This window comes from Saimiri boliviensis, chromosome 17 (assembly GCF_048565385.1).
Source record: "Saimiri boliviensis isolate mSaiBol1 chromosome 17, mSaiBol1.pri, whole genome shotgun sequence".
NCBI lineage: Eukaryota > Metazoa > Chordata > Mammalia > Primates > Cebidae > Saimiri > Saimiri boliviensis.
The window spans coordinates 64,632,110-64,649,194 of NC_133465.1; the positions used below are offsets into that span (position 1 = coordinate 64,632,110).

The window sequence follows — 17,085 nt, forward strand, 5'->3', positions numbered from 1 at the left end:
TAGGAATTGCTTGAACCCAGGAGGTGGAGGTTGCAGTGAGCCTAGACCACACCACTGCACTCTAGCCTGGGTGGCAGAGCCAGACTCTGTCTCGAAAAAAAAAAAAAAAAGTGATGTGGCAAGCCCAGGGCTGGGCCCCAAACTGCTGTGCCTACTACATCAACCGAACAGCATGGGGGTTTTACAAGGGCAGCATGCAAGTGGCTGTTGGGTTTTCCCATCCTGTTGTCACCTGTCACCAACAGGAGGGGAGCAGGTGGTGTTGTATACACGGAGCCATCACATCCAAGAATCACATCCAAGAGATGAAGGGAAGCAAGCCATGGCGTGTATCCAGCTGCCCTTCTTTCCCTCAGCATGTTTTTTAAGACAGGGTCTTGCTCTGTTGCCCAGGCTAGAGTGCAATGGCACAACAGTAGCTTACTGCAGCCTCCAACTCCTGCACTGAAGTGATCCTCTCTAGTAGAGGGGACTACAGGTGCACGCCACCATGATGGTTGTTTTTTTTTTAATTCGTTTTTGTTTTTGTTTTTGTTTTTGCAGAGACCAGATCTTACTATATTGTTCAGGCTGGTCTTGAACTCATGAGCTCAAGTGATCCTCCCACATTGGCCTCCCAAAGTGCTGGGATTACAGGCGTGAGCCACCATGCCTGGCCTCCCTCAGCCTTCTAAACTGCCCTGTGGATGCGTTTCTTTCCCTCTTCCCTCTTTGTCCTTGCTCAGTGGACAGATACTCCCTGCTGCCTCCCCAGGGGCTCTTCCCTCATTTTCTCCTCCCCTGAACTGGCACCCTTCTCCTCTCCCAGGCCAAACCCACTGCACCGTTTGGAGAGGGGAGCCAGCCAAACAGACCTGCCTCCACCCTCCCTGGGGATCCTGAGCTGAGAGCTGTGGGGTGGCTCCAGTTTTAGGGGACCAGACAGATAAGGGGAAGCAATGAAGGAAGTACCTTCCAGGGAGAGGGGGGCAGCTCTGCGCTGCCCATCCCCTCAGGGAAGAAGGAAAGAGGGTTTGGAATAGAGCTTGTCAGCCTCGATTTTCCACTCCAGGGCCGCAGAGGAAAAAAGACAATAGTAATCAGGTCTGTGAAAGAAAAAGAAAGTTCCCTTAAGGAACCTGCATCCCTCAGCAGCAGCTAATTTTTGTTGCCTGCTGAATTCATGCCAAGCACGGTGTTAAATGTTTCATATGTGTTTACTATCCTCAAAAACTTTATGAGACAGCTATAAAATCTATAAAATCTCCATTTTACTGATGAGGATACAAAAACATAGAGGTTGGGTTAGTAATTCAAGGTCACATTGAAATATTCGAGCTTAGCTAGGCACAGTGGCTCATGCTTATAATCCCAGCACTTTGGGGGACCAAGGTAAGCAGACTGCTTGAGCCCAGGAATTCAAGACCAGCCTGGGCAATATGGTGAAACCTTGTCTCTAAAAAAAAAATACAAAAATTAGCTGGTACATGACTGTGATCCCAACTACTCAGGACGCTGAGGTGGGAGGATCACTTGAGCTGGGGAGGCCATGGTTGCAATGACCTGGGATCACACCACTGCACTCCAGCCTGAGTGACAGAGCAAGACTTTGGCTCAAAAAATAATAATACAATTTTAAAATAAAGTCAGTCACAGCTACCAAGGGTTAGGATATGGACTTTTTTTTTTTTTTTTTTTTTTTTTTTTTTTTTTTTTTTGAGAGAGAGTCTCACTCTGACACCAGGCTGGAGTGCAGTGACACAATCTCGGCTCACTGCAACCTCTACCTCTCCGGTTCAAGCAATTCCCATGTCTCAGCCTACAGAGTAGCTACGACTACAGGCGTGTGCCACCATGCCCAGCTAATGTTTTGCATTTTAGTAGAGACTGGATTTCACCATGTTAGCCAGGATGGTCTCGATCTCCTGACCTTGTGATCTGCCCACCTCGGACTCCCAAAGTGCTGGAATTACAGGCATGAGCCACCGCGCCTGGCCTCCATTTGTTTAATAAAAAAATAAATATTCCAACTTAGACCTGACCAATCCACCATGCCTCATCAATCCACCATGCCTCATTGCACAATCCCTATCTACACAAAATGATGAGTTTGGTTTTTTGTTTATTTGTTTGTTTGGTTTTTTTTTTTTTTTGAGACGGAGTCCTGCTCTGTCACCCAGGCTGGAGTGCAGTGGCACTAGCTCAGCTTGGTACAACTTCCGCCTCCAGGGTTCAAGCAATTTTCCAGCCTTAGCCTCTTGAGTAGCTCGTATTACAGGCGCATGCCAACATGTCGCTAATTTTTGCATTTTTTGGTAGAGACAAGATTTCACCATGTTAGCCAGGCTGGTCTCAAACTCCTGACCTCAGGTGATCCACCCACCTTGGCCTCCCAGAGTGCCGAGATTACAGGCAAGAGACCATGTGCTCGGCCAGTGATGAGTTTTGAGGCCATCTGACCTGGGGCAGTCCAGAGAAGAAGAAAGGGGAATCCTGTGGACCCCCTACATAGGAATAGTGCCCCAACTCATGGGCCCTATAGAAGGGCTGATGTCCCCAAGCTCCCCAGCTGCCAGGAATGACCTCTTTCCTCTCTTCACTCATGAATGTCCCCTCCCTGAAGCACCATCTCAGCCTATAGAGACCCAAGGAGGGGAAAGGGAAGACTGGCCTCAGACTTCAGTGCCCATCTTTCTGGGGGAACAGGTGGCCCCTTTCTGGTCTGTTTCTCCCAGGGCCCCCATTCTGGATAGTTCACAGCAGCAGCAGGTAAGAGGAGTTTGCCAGCTGCTCTTCTCTCCACCCCAGGACAGCTTGTCTCTTTCTCTCTTCTACCCACCTCCTCTCCCAGAATCCAGGCCACCAGATGGCCTGAGCAGGCTGTGTTTATTTGGGGCCATGGAAACCTGCAGCTTCCTTTTCCTATTGCCTTGGGTCAGGTGCAGGGCTGGAGCCCAGCCTCTGAGCAATGATGTCATGGAAAGGTTCTGACTTTATTACTCATAATCCCTTAGCCCCCGATCTGAGTGAATGCCTGATTTTGCTCCCCTGAGCAGTTATTCCAGTTGCCATGGAGATACCCCTATTCACTTTGAGGTCTTGGGACTAAGTCAGATTGGGAGGGACCCAGGAGACTCCTTCCAACCAACTGCCGCCCCTTCCTAATCTAAACTTATAAAGCCGTTGCTTGGAAAGTGGTTTATTCCATCTTAAAGATTTGCTGTAGCAGTGATGTTAAGATGGTAAAGGCATGGTTTGATGAGAGTCTCCTGTTTCAATCAGCTAGCATCCCCAGGCTGCTAAGTTGTTTGCTACGCTTTGGGACGTTACACTGTCCATTGCCTCTGCTAACCCCAGGACAAACAAATAAAACGGCTTCTTTTTTGTTTTTTGTTTTTGTGTGTGTGTGTGTTTTTTTTGTATTTTTTTTTTTTTTTGTTATTTTGTTGTTGTTATAAAACGGCTTCTTGTTTGTTCCTTCAGGATGCATTTATTTAGCTTTTTCCTAAAAATAGAACATAACTATGATTTTTCCTAAAAATAGAACTCTTTATTAAGAAACCACTGCTAGCATTACTAATAATTACCAAAATTTATTCAGGTCTGTTTCCACTTAACCACATTGCCTTTCAACAAAGTAACTTAACTAAGGTTTAGCTGTTTTCAAACACTGCGCTCTACTTTGAACCTTTTTCAGAATTATAGCTTGTCTGGAGTTCATCCCCTAACAGCCCTATGAAAAGGCTCTAGTTGGCTGGCAGTTCTCTGAATTCTCTTCCTACCTCCCCAGGCTCCCCCTCTCTCCTGGCTGGAAAAAAAGCACCATCTTGCTCCATAAAGCTAGGGGGCGGGGGATGATGTTCGACGTTTTGGAAACATTTCTTTCGGTGACCTGCCTCCTTCTCCTCCCATCTGGTATTTGTCCTGCAGAGCAGCTGGGTATAAGGCATTGCACACACGTGCTCGGCGGGGAGTTTGCTCATAGGCTGACAGGTGAAAAGAGCCTAGCGTTCCCTAAAACTCAGCTCTACCAGAGCTCACCTTTCAAAAACACATTCTCGCCGGGCGCGGTGGCTCGAGCCTGTAATCCCAGCACTTTGGGAGGCCGAGGCGGGTGGATCACGAGGTCAAGAGATCGAGACCATCCTGGTCAACATGGTGAAACCCCGTCTCTACTAAAAATACAAAAAAATTAGCTGGGCATGGTGGCGCGTGCCTGTAATCCCAGCTACTCAGGAGGCTGAGGCAGGAGAATTGCCTGAACCCAGGAGGCGGAGGTTGCGGTGAGCCGAGATGGCGCCATTGCACTCCAGCCTGGGTAACAAGAGCGAAACTCCGGAAAAAAAAAAAAAAAAAAAAAAAAAAAAAAAAAAATCCATTCCCACAGGATTCATTTTATCAATACTCATGGGGTGCCCACGATGTGCCACGTTCTGGGTGCTGGGGATACAGCCGTGAGCTGGTGCCCTCCTGGAGCTCACATTCTGGCTAGCAGACAGCAATAAGACAATTAGGACTGAGTGATTATTTTTTTTATTATTAAAATTTAGAACTACCACTCAGACTAAATTTTTTTTTAAAAGAAGAGAAAAAGGATAAAGTAGAGCAGAGTAAAGGGGCTGGGAGACACGGGGCGGGCGGGCAGGAGATGGCCCAGGCTGGCCGGGAAGGCCTCGCTGATGTTTGATTTGGGCGGTGGACGGTCCAGGAAGGCGGCACGGACGCTGACAGGGAGAGAAGTGGTGTTTCTGGGGGACACGAGATCGGGGCACTCTTCCCGCAGGAGCTCGCTGTCTAGCTACTGTCTCCGCCCCCGCCAACCAGGCCTCCCCGAGGCGGCCGGCCCGGGAGCATAGCCGGGACCCCAGTTCGCCGCCTCCCCTCGGCGGGCCCTTGAAGCTGCGCGGAACCAAATCTTGGGAGCAGCGCGAGCTTGCGGAGCGCGAGGAGGAAGCGCCCGCCGGAAACAGTCGCAAAGCCTGAGCATGGCGGCCACCAGGTGTCTGCGCCGGGGCCTGAGCCGAGCCGGAGTCTGGCTGCTCCCACCGACCGCAGGGTGCCCACGCCGGGCTCTGCACAAGCAGGTAGACGGCACTGAGTTCAAGAGCATCTACAGCCTGGACAAGCTCTACCCCGAATCTCAGGGCTCGGAGACCGCCTGGAGGGTCCCGGTGAGCCAGGAAGGGCTGGACGGAAGGGGCGTTTTGTCCAGCTTTTGGGTGACGTTAGGAACCCTAGGCCCCATTGGCCGGATGTGGACCTATGTCGGGGGGCTACATGATAGTCGCCGCGAGAGGGGGCTGGCTGTCGGCGCAAACCTGGCCGGAGTGGGGTGCTCGCTGTGACGCGAGATGTGCGGGAGCCGGAAAGGCCGGCTGGGTATGCTTCCTTCGGGGCTGCCAGCTTTTTTCCACGTTCGTTTCCAGGCCTTCAAGACCAAATTCCAGTCCCAAGGGGAAATAGCATTCTGGCTCTCCAAAGCGGACAAAAAGGCAAGAGGCTGCCAATATATTTGCTACCCTTTGGGACGTTACACGGTCCATTGCCTTTAGTAACCCCAGCACACGCGAATAAAACGGCTTCACGTTCGTTCCTTCAGGATACATTTATTTAGCCCGCTGTGTGCAGGCAGTGTAGCAAGCCCCGGAGCAAGAAAGATAAGACCCACCCAAATCCACTGGGCTTCCGCTTACAGGACTGGAAGAGAATATTCGTTTATTCATTCACTCAACAAAAGCTGTGCGCACTGTGCTAGTCTGGGGCATGGAGTAGCGAACCATTTTAAAGCTTGTGGAGCTTATGTTCTAGTGGAGGGAGACAGGCAATAAATAACTAGGACTATAAGCATGTACCACCATGCCTAGAATGTGTGAGGTGGTACTTGGAGAAAAAGCCAAGAAGGAAGTAGTAGTACCAGAGGTAGGGAGTAGGGTTGCAATTTTAAGTAGGATTGTCTGGGAAGGCTGTCAATGACAAGGTGACATTTGAGTGAAGACCTGGAAGAAGCCAGACAGCAAGTCATGAGCATAGTGGGGAGATGAGCATCCCAGGCAGAGGGAAGACTTAAGTGCAACAACCTGAAGGCAGTAGCAGATCCCAGGTGCGGCTCAGCAGGGGAGTCAGGAGGGAAAGCCCGAGAGGAATGGCTGGGAAAGGCCTGTTTCCAGAACTTACTGGCCTCCAACCTTTCCTCTGAATGCAGGGGAGACCTTTTGGAGAACTTGAGGCAAGGGAGTAGAATTATCTTAGTTTTACAAGGATCATTCAGCCTTATAGAGAACAGATAGAGGATGCCAAGATCATGGAGACAAGTAAGGAGATTGCAATATATAGGCAAGAGATAATAAGCAGAGTGGAAGCAGTAGGAGTCATGAGAATTGGTCAGATCCTAGACATATTTTGTAGAGAAAGCCTGCAAGATTTGCTAACTGATTGGATATAAGAAGTGAGAATAAAAGACAAATTGAAGTCTGGAACTTTTTTTTTTTTTTGAGACAGGATCTCACTGTCATCTAGGCTGGAGTTCAGTGGCATGATCTCAACTCGCTGTAACCTCTGCCTCCTGGGTCTAAGTGATTCTTATGCCTCAGCCTCCTGAGTAGCTGGGATTATAAGCATGTACCACCACACCCAGCTCATTTTTTTTTTTTTTTTGTATTTTTAGTAGAGACAGGGTTTCACCATGTTGGCCAGGCTGGTCTCGAACTCCTGACCTCAAGTGATCTGCCTGCCTCAGCTACCCAAAGTGCTGGGATTACAGGCATGAGCCACCATGCCCAGCCAGGACTGGGACCTTGAGCAATGAAAGGATTGAGTTGCTATTCACTGAGATGAGAGAGTGGCAATAGCATTCGTTTGTTCATTCATTCAATAAAATGTTTATTGTATACCTACTGTGTCAGGCACTACTTCAGTCTAGCATATACTGCCATGATAAATAAAATAGACAGAATCTCTCCTTCATGGAGCCTAATTCCAGTGGAAGGAACAGACAGTAAACACATAGGGAAAACATCAGGTAGTGAGAAGTAGTGTAATGAATAGGCCAGGATGCTGCAGCAGAGTGCTGAGGCTACCTCAGATTGTTAGTAAGGGAAGTCCTCTGAGGAGGTTTGAGGTTTGAGTTCATTAGACATCTAAGAAGAGACATCGAGTTAGGTATATGAGTGTGGAGTTGAGGAGAGAGGTTTGAGTTTTAGCCAGAAAGTTGGCTGTCAAAGACAGGCTATTTTCTGGCCAAGCACAGTAGCTCACGACTGTAATCCCAGCACTTTGGGAGACTAAGGTTGGGGGGGATCACTTGAGGTCAGGAATTCGAGAGCAACCTGGCCAACATGATGAAACCCCATCTCTACTAAACATACAAAAATTAGCCGGGCATGGTGGCACACACTTGTAGTCCCAGCTACTCAGGAGGCTGAGGCAGGAGAATCACTTGAACCCAGAAGGTGGAGGTTGCAGTGAACCGAGATCGTGCCACTGCACTCCAGCCTGGGTGACAGAGTGAGGCTCTTTCTCTCAAAAAAAAAAAAAAAAAATAGGCTGTTTTCATCAGTATAGATGAAGTATTCCAGGGAAGGAAAGAGGAGAGAGAGGGAAGTATTTCAAGGGCATGTCAGTGTTTAAAAGTTGCAAAGACCTAGCAAAGGAAAGTGAGAAAGAGTCCTAGGGAGGTAAGAGAAAAATCTCAGAAGGAACAGGAAGAACATGCTTTAGGGAAGAGGCTGTGGCCCGTGATATTCAGTGCTGCAGACAGGTGGAGTAGGATAAGGGTGTCACCCCCAAATAATTCTTTTTTTTGTTGTTCTTTTCTGAGACAGAGTCTTGATCCATCACCCAGGCTGGAGTGCAGTGTTGTGATCTGAGCTCATTGCAACCTCCACCTCCTGAGTTCAAACAATCCTCCCACCTCAGCCTCCTCAAGTAGCTAGGATTACAGGTGTGTGCCACCATGCCTGGCTAATTTTTTTGTATTTTTAGTATAGGGGCGTTTCACCATGTTGGCCAGGCTGGTCTCCAACTCCTGACCTCAACTGACTCACTCATCTTGGCCTCCCAAAGTGCTGGGATTATAGGCGTGAGCCACCATGCCCAGCCAACCCCCAAATAATTCTAAGATAAAAGAAATGAAGGCAAGCCTGGCACAGTGGCTTACGCCTGTAGTCCTAGCACTTTGGGAGACCAAGGTGGGTGGATCACTTGAGGTCAGGAGTTCAAAACCAGCCTGGCCAACATGGTGAAACTCCATGTCTATAAAAATACAAAAAAAAAAAAAAAAAAAAAAAAAGCTGGGCATGGTGGCATGTGCCTGTAATCCCAGCTACTTAGGAGGCTGAGGCAGGAGAATCGCTTGAACCAGAGAGGTGGAGATTGCAGTGAGCTGAGATCGCACCATTTCACTCCAGCCTAGGCTACAGAACAAGACTTCATCTCAAAAAAAAAGAAATGAAAGTAGTCAGTGGGAGTGCCCCTGAGGATACTGATGCTTTGAGCTTAGAGGGCCAGAAAAGCCTCGGAGTGGGTAGAGTTTGCACTGGGCCTTGTAGATACAAAGATTTAAGGCTGAGGGGCATTGTTGCTTGAAGAACACCAAGGGAGAGAGAGACGTGGAGGTGAGAAGTCCTGAAGTGAGTATTTTGACAGAAACCCCCAGGGTGCATTTACAGCCACTGTCCAAGGTGGACTGCCTCATGTGGGAGCCTCCTGTGGCCCTGGAAGGAACAGGGTGGCCTACTGGGCTTGTTGCTCCAGGTTGACAGAGAGCGTGCCTTTGAAGGCTCCCTGATGCATGTGCACTGTGGCTTCCCCTCACCCTGGAGCCAGGCCTCTGATAGTGCCTAATGTTAGTTAAGGCCAGGGCAGAGAAGGCTAGAGACATCAGTTCCTTTTTCCTGGAGGAATGTTTCTGAGGTGTTACCCCTGGGGTCTGAGGATGCTTTTTCTGTCGTTGTGATATGATTTTGCGGTGAAAATAATATAATATTTGTGTTGTGGCTTTACATCTTTTTTGTTGTTGTTGCCTTGGACCAGCTAGGAGTCACCCAGCAGATAATACTTATTTATTTGACACTGTCTCATTACAGGATGGTGCAAAGCAAGGCGACAATGACATCCCTCTAGGTAAGTAATTTTGTTTTCTTAAAAATCAGTTGGCTGTGTGGTGGCATGTGTCTGTAATCTCAGCTACTCAGGAGGCTGAGGCAGGAGAATCACTTGAACCCAGGAGGTGGAGGTTGCAATGAGCTGAGATCATGCCATTGCACTCCAGCCTGGCGACAAAAGCAAAACGCTGTCTGAAAAAAAAAAAAAAAAAAAAAAAGTCAGTTGGCCAGGCATGGTGGCTCACACCTGTAATCCCAACAGTTTGGGAGGCTAAGGCGAGTAGATCATTTGAGGTCAGGAGATAAAGATCATCCAGGCCAACATGGTGAAACCCCGTCACTACTAAAAACACAAAAATTAGGCCAGGTGCAGTGGCTCACACCTGTAATCCCAACAATTTGGGAGACCGAGGCGAGTGGATTATCTGAAGTCAGGAGTTTGAGATCATCCTGGCCAACATGGTAAAACCCTATCTCTACTGAAAATATAAAATTAGCCGGGTGTGGGGCAAGCGCCTGTAATCCCAGCTACTTGGGAGGCTGAGGCAGGAGAGTCACTTGAACCCAGAGGCAAAGGATGCAGTGAGCCAAGATCCTGCCATTGCACTCCAGCCTGAGCAACAGAACGAGACTCCGTCTCAAAAATAAATAAATAGGCTGGGCCTGGTGGCTCACGCCTGTAACCCAAGCAGTTTGGAGGCCAAGGCAGGCGGATCACCTGAGGTCAGGAGTTCAAGACCAGCCTGACCAACATGGTGAAACCCTGTCTTTATATTTAAAAAAAGAAGAAGAAGAAGAAGAAAATAAATAAATAAATTGATTGATTGATTTAATCAAATTCGAAAATTAGCCAGGTGTGGTGGTGGGTGCCTGTGATCCCAGCTACTCGGGAGGCTGAGGCACAAGAATCACTTGAGCGTGGGGGGCAGAGGTTGCAGTGAGCTGAAATTGCGCCGCTGCACTCCAGCCTAGGCGAGACAGCGAGACTCTGTCTCAGAAAGAAAAAAAAAAATCAGTCATTTCTCTCATCCCTCACACATTCCTTCCAGATTTCTCCATCCCAATTAAAGTAAAGAGACTATCTCCGGGTGTGAAAAGTGGAATCTTTGCGACATATTTAGAATAAGAAATGAATCATGATTTATTCGAGCGTGGCCACTTGTGTTGTACTGTGCAATGTTCTGCATGAGTGGAGAGCTCTTAATGTTCTCATGACGTGGAGCACTCTACGATATATGAACTGAAAGAGGAAGATGCAGGAGAATGTATAAGCTACCATTTGTGTTTTACATATCTATATCTCTGAAACATGTATTTATTATTGTTTGTTTGTTTTTGAGACACAGTCTTGAGACACAGTCTTGCCCTATCGCTCAGGCTGGAGTGAAATGGCACAATCTCAGCTCACTGCAACCTCCGCCTCCCAGGTTCAAGCAATTCTCCTGTCTCATCCTTCCAAGTAGCTGGGATTACAGGCATACGCCACCACGCCCAGCTAATTTTGTATCTTTAGTAGAGATGGTGTTTCACCATGTTAGACAGGCTGGTCTTGAACTCCTGACCTTATGATCTGCCCGCTTCGGCCTCCCAAAATGCTGGGATTACAAGCATGAGCCACTGTGCCCAGCCTGAAATACCTATTTCTAAATATCTGTATCAGTATATGTGTATCTATATTTTTATCTATATCTGTTTGGAGGCATATGTGTATGTATGTATGTGTATATATATATATATATATATATATATACACACACACACATATATATATATGTATGTGTGTATGTGTATATATCTCTCTGAAAGGAACACCCTGGATACAGTGACTGCCTTGAGGAATAGAGAGATAAGAAGACAGGAGTGAGAGACATTTCCATGTAAATAAACCATTTGCATAACTTTAAATTTTTGTAGCTGTCAAGCAGAAGCAAGGCCTAACACTTATAGCCTATAAAGAAACAATGAGCCTTTTTTTAGACTCAGAGAGTGTATGATTTCCATAGATAGTGTGAGGAAGAGCAGCCAAAAGTGCTGGTTCCCTGTGACCCTTGTCAGGGTGACTCTAAAACAGGCCAGATGACTGCAACCCACAGGACACCCTGTGGCTGAGAAGCCAATACATGCTGCAGCGAAGCAGCTTTATAGCTTGAAGCTGTGCCCACCTGTAGTCTCAGCTACTTGGGACGCTGAGGTTCAAGGAAGGATCCCTTGAACCCAGGAGGATCGCTTGAGCCCAAGATGTTGAGGCTGCAGCAAGCCGTCATTGTGCCACTGGACTCCAGCCTGGGTGCCAGAGTGAGACTCTGTCTCAGAAAAAACTTGCTTTCCCAAAGAAGGAAATCCTCTTAAAAGTAGTCACAAGATAAGTCACTGCCGCTCACGGAGGCTCTCTACCACCATGGTGCCACAGTTCTTTGCCATGCAAAATTCTTGCGATTTACCATCCAGTCTTCTGAAATTTTTCCAATATCATGCCTTCCTTACATTCCTCAGACATGACAAGACTGCTTTTCATTAATTATAAAAGGGGAAGGATAAAACCTCTTTTTACAGGCTAAAAACAAACAAAAATGAGACCCAGAAAAAAACAGTGAGACTTTGTCAAGATCATGGTCACTTCATGATCAGGCCAGTGTTTGAAGCTAGAGCTCCCAGCTCCTCATTCATCCAACAGATGTTTTAACACTGTGATCTAGGCCTGGGGAACACCCATGAACACACCATGAATTAGATACAGTCCTGCCCTCTTGGAGCTTATAGTCTGTTGAGATTCCACAGCTGCCACATCTGGAATGAAAGTAACTCTGTCCCTTAGTTTGAACTTTTGAAATGATCCTTGCTTTGAAACAAACATAAAACAATCAGTAAAAAGCGAGGGCAGTAGATCTGGGGCAATGTATGGGAGTAGAAGCAGACAGCCAAGTCCTGATTTTACTTTCTTTGCTGTCTGTGTGACCTTGGGAAAGTCACTTGCTCTGATTTCAGTTTTGACATCTGTGAATAACTTCCAGCTTCACTGATCTGAATGTTACTTTTATATATACAGTTGACCCTCTGTATCTGTGAGTTCTACATCTATGGATTCCACCAACTGTGAATCAAAAATATTTGAAAAAGAGGCTGGGCACAGTGGCTTACACCTGTAATCACAACACTTTGGGAGGATCATTTTAGCCCAGAAGTTCAAGAACAGCCTGGGTGGGCAACATAGCAAGACCCTATAACTAACAAAAAAAAAAAAAAACAACTTAAAATATAATCAGCAGGGTATGGTGGCACATGCTTGAAGTCCTAGCTACTTGGGAGGCTGAAGCAGGAGGATCAGTTGAGCTCAGGAGTTTGAGGCTGCAGTGAGCTATGATCATGTCACTGCACTGCATCCTGGAAGACAGAGTGAGATCCTGTCTGTAAAAAAAAAAAAAAAAAAAAAAAAAAATTGAAAAAGAAAAAAGATGTTTGCAGCTTATGCAGAATTTTTTTCTCATTATTCCCTAAACAATACAGTATAACAACTATTTACATGGTGTTTATATTGTATTAGGTGTTATAAGTGATCTAGTTGTAAGTACGCAGTAGGATATGTGCCGGTTATTTGCAAATACTACACCATTTTTTTTTTTTTTTTTTTGAGGCGGAGTTTCACTCTTGTTACCCAGGCTGGAGTGCAATGACGCGATCTCAGCTCACCGCAACCTCCGCCTCCTGGGTTCAGGCAATTCTCCTGTCTCAGCCTCCTGAGTAGCTGGGATTACAGGCACGCGCCACCATGCCCAGCTAATTTTTTGTATTTTTAGTAGAGACGGGGTTTCATCATGTTGAGCAGGATGGTCTCGATCTCTTGACCTCGTGATCCACCCGCCTCGGCTTCCCAAAGTGCTGGAATTACAGGCTTGAGCCACCGCGCCCGGCAAATACTACACCGTTTTATATCGAGGACCATGCATTCGTGGATTTTGGTATCCATAGGGGTGCTAGAGCCAATCCCCCACAGCTACTGAGGGATGACTGTATATAAAAGTCATTGAAAGAGAAAGATACATAATAGGGATAGTTATGTTGATAGTAAATTAGTGGTTTGCACATTTGCCAGGAGGTAATCAGTTTTGCGTGTGTACTTTCTTCTATTTTACAGATTGCTTGACAATATCTTACTGTCGCAGTAGTGGTCCTGGGGGGCAGAATGTGAACAAAGGTACGGGGTGCTCGTTGCTTTCTTTTGCTTTCAAATGTAGCTGGGAGATGGGCTTTAGGAGCCCTGTGTTTATGTTCATATGGAATAAAGGGGATTTTCAGCAGAAGCTTAAGTACTGCCAGTTTATAATAATCCTCTTTATTCTTTTGAATGTGGTCTGATTTTCAGACGTTCAGCTGTGGGTTGCTAGGACTAGGATTGGCTTGTGAGTCTAAACAAAGGGAAATCACAGTGTGAGGCGGCAGCCAGCTCCAAGAACAGCTTTCCGTCATTCTGGTGAAATCCATTCCCTCCATTTTTTTTTTTTTTTTTTTTTTTTGTACCCGGTAAAACTGTAAGAGAAGCACTAGACGCTTAGTTACTGGAAGTCTATTTTTGTCCAAAAGTGCCTCACTGTCTTCGCAGGCTTGTTCATAGCCAACTTGGACGTAAGCTAGAATGTGCATGGTTGGGTGTCTGGCCTCCCTTTGTTTCAGGATGGTCACTGGTCACGCAGGGGTTGATCCTTCCCGGAAGTCTCAGGCACCCATGCTCCCCTCTCCCTTTCATCCACAGTGAATTCCAAGGCGGAAGTCAGGTTCCACTTGGCAACTGCCGACTGGATCGCAGAGCCTGTGAGGCAGAAGATAGCCATCATGGTAACCACCATCCCTTTCTTTCCCTAGAAATCCCTCAGTGGCTTTTAAACCTTTACTCTGTAGGACTCCAGTTTTTCCTTTGTTCTCTGCAGCACAAAAACAAGATCAACAAGTCAGGAGAGTTGGTCCTCACCTCTGAGAGCAGCCGCTATCAGTTCCGGAATCTGGCAGATTGCCTGCAGAAAATTCGAGACATGATCGCTGAGGCCAGCCAGACACCCAAGGAGCCATCGAAAGAAGATGCTAAACTTCAGAGACTCAGGTACCGGGAAATGTTCTAAACTGCTATAAACTGATTTGTGCGGACGATAGTCTACACAGGTAAGGAAGTGGCAGCGGAAAGTCCAGGACGTGCCCTGGAGAAGCTCTAGGAAGAGGAGGGAGCGCTAACCTGGGACGCAGGCCCGGCTCTAGTGCCTGCTAGTAAACTGCTCAGCTTGCCGTTGAGCTTCCAACTCTTCTCACCACTTTGAAAAGCACTGATTGGGCATCTGGGCCTAATTGCAGTCTTTTTGTTTTCAGGATAGAAAGCATGAATCGGGAAAGGCTGAGACAAAAGAGAATTCATTCTGCCATAAAGACAAGCAGGAGGGTCGACACGGACTGAAATCGCCCTCTGCAGCTGGAAGGCGCTTCTGGGCGTCCCGGCAGCTGCAGCTGAGAGGCCTTTCACACCATAAGGAGATTTCCTGTTCTCTTTTTTCACTGTTAATGCTTGTCGATAACATTGGAGCCATCACAAGAACGTTCATTGGGAATGAAGGTTGCAGGCACTGGCTGCAAAGGTCTTTCTAGGCAGTCACCATGTTGTCCAACCTTAATAATGCATCTGATGTTATTAGCCACAATAAAACTCGAAACTCATAGCGTTCCCTTCTCATTCAGAATGCTTCAGAAAGCAATTCCTACTTTCTCTCTCAGTTGAATTAGCCTCACAGTTGTTGACACAGCACCCAGGAACAGGAAAGGGTTCTGGTGTCTGCTGTGAAAGAACACACAGGCCAGGCGTGGTGGCTCACGCCTGTAATCTAAGCACTTTGGAGGCCAAGGCAGGAGAATCACACGAGGTCAGGAGTTTAAAAGCCTGAGCAACATAGCGAGACCTCATCTCTACAGAAAATACAAAAATTAGCTGGGCGTGGTGGCATATGTCCATAGTCCCAACTACTCAGGAGGCTGAGGCAGGAGAATCACTTGAGCCCAGTTCAAGGTTGCAGTGAACCATAATGGCACCTGAGTGACACTTCAGCCTGAGTGACAGAGCAAGACCGTGTCTCAAAATAAATAAATAAATAACCCACTGGGCACAGTGGCTCACACCTGTAATCCCAGCCCTTTGGGAGGCTGAGGCAGGGAAATCACCTGAGGTCAGGAATTCAAGACCAGCCTCGCCAACATGGTTAAACCCTGTCTCTACTAAAATACAAAAATTAGCTGGGTATGGTGGCAGGCACCTGTAATCTCAGCTACTCAGGGGCTGAGGCAGGAGAATCATTTGAACCCAAGAGGCAGGGGTTACAGTGAACCGAGATCACGCCACTGCACTCCAGCCTGGGCAACAGAGTGAGACTTCATCTAAAAAAAAAAAACCAAAAACCATACACACAGCCAGGTAGGAGGGCCGAGACAGGCAAGTGGGCATTTGAGCTTGGCTATGGAAAAGGTACAGGACTTTCATCAGTAGAGCGGAGGAGGACATGCCATTTGAAGGGGACACTGAACGCAGGAGACAGAGAAGAGGCAGGGGTGGAGGAGGTGGCAAGGAAGGTAGAGGCACTGAATGGTGGATTTGTGCAGGGCGATTCTGGGAAGTGAGCCTGGAGAGAGGTCAGCTTGATGTGGAGAGGCTTGAATTCAAGTTAAGGAGTTCAGGTTTTTTGTTTTTGAGACAGAATCTCACTCTGTGGCCCAGGCTGGCATGCAATATCGCTATCTCAGCTCCTTGCAACCTCCACCTCCCGGGTTCAAGCGATTCTCCCATCTCAGCCTCCTGAGTAGCTGGGATTACAGGCGCCTGCCACCACACTTAGCTAATTTTTGTATTTTGTAGAGACAGGGTTTCACCATGTTGGCCAGACTGGTCTTGAACTCCTGACCTTAGGTGATCTGCCCACCTCAGCCTCCCAAAGTGCTGGGATCACAGGTGTGAGCCACTACGCCAGACCAAGGCATTTAGGTTTTAAGAGACATGGGTAACAAAACCACCGCGTGTCCTGAATGAGAAGTATTTTGTGTCAGGTGCCGTATTAGGCAGTGGGTTTTAGAGGCAGGAAGAATAAGTTGGAACTGGAAGGAGATTTTTACAATGCTCTCAGGCTAGCATTGCAGTAGTACATTGCTCTAGCATGTATGAATTTCTTAAACTGTTCTATATGCTTTTGATCTAGTTTATGTGAGCACATGAGCCTAAGCAAGGGGGAAAATCATTTATAAATGACTTACAAAATACAAACATTTGCTCACTTCAGCAGCATATATACTAAATTAGAATGATACAGAGATCAGCATGGCTCCTTTAATGTAAATCAAAAATGTGTAAGACGTGGTCCGTGTCCTCAAGGCACTCATAGCCTGGGAGGGGACCAAGACTCACATGCAGGATGTGCATTTACCAGTTCATTCCATAATTCAGTAAGCGCTAAGTGAATCCCAGGCACTCACAGCATGAGGTGGGGAGGAGTCAGAGGCGAACAAAGCAAAAGTGTTTTCTTCCAGAGAATTGACATTTGATCAGGTGATAGTAAAAGCTGAGAGGAAAAGTGGATTCCTGTTCCGGTAGCAAGACCCGAAGCATGATGAATGACAAAAGAAAGGTCTCAGTAGATTGCAGGAGGCAGAGGAGTGACTAGTTCAGCTTGAGATGGGCCTGAAGGGAGGGGAGGAACCGGCATGATAAGAGCATGTCACTTGGAGGCTCCAGTGGTGGCCAACGGCAAAGGCTAAGAAAATGGCAACTTCAAGGCCTGCCTGTGGCTGGACAGGAAACTTGTGATTGAGAGAATGGGCCCTGAAGTGGACCGCATGGGTCAGTGCTCACCCGTCTACCTCTCCAGCTGCTACCTAACCTCTCTGAACCTTAAGTTTCCCCACGTATAAACTAGGATGGTTTGTTTTTTTTTTTTTTTCGAGACATAGTCTCACTACGTCACCCAGGCTGGAGTGCAATGGCACAATC

General features: G+C 47.2%; 1 protein-coding gene across 3 annotated transcripts; it reads left to right on the forward strand.

The window, feature by feature from the left end:
• The first annotated feature begins 4,916 nt into the window (after positions 1–4,916).
• MRPL58 (mitochondrial ribosomal protein L58) lies at positions 4,917–14,774 on the forward strand. Of its 3 annotated transcripts, none has more exons than XM_010342440.3 (6): positions 4,917–5,063; positions 9,063–9,099; positions 13,213–13,272; positions 13,828–13,910; positions 14,003–14,172; positions 14,433–14,774. In XM_010342440.3, the coding sequence occupies exons 1-6, from the start codon at positions 4,965–4,967 to the stop codon at positions 14,515–14,517; spliced, it is 534 nt and encodes a 177-aa protein (XP_010340742.1). In that variant the 5' UTR covers positions 4,917–4,964; the 3' UTR covers positions 14,518–14,774. The 3 variants fall into 3 exon arrangements, with proteins under 3 accessions (XP_010340742.1, XP_003931798.1, XP_010340741.1); XM_003931749.4 differs by having other exon boundaries at positions 4,919–5,150; XM_010342439.3 differs by lacking the exon at positions 4,917–5,063 and adding an exon at positions 5,176–5,471.
• Positions 14,775–17,085: the final 2,311 nt, after the last annotated feature.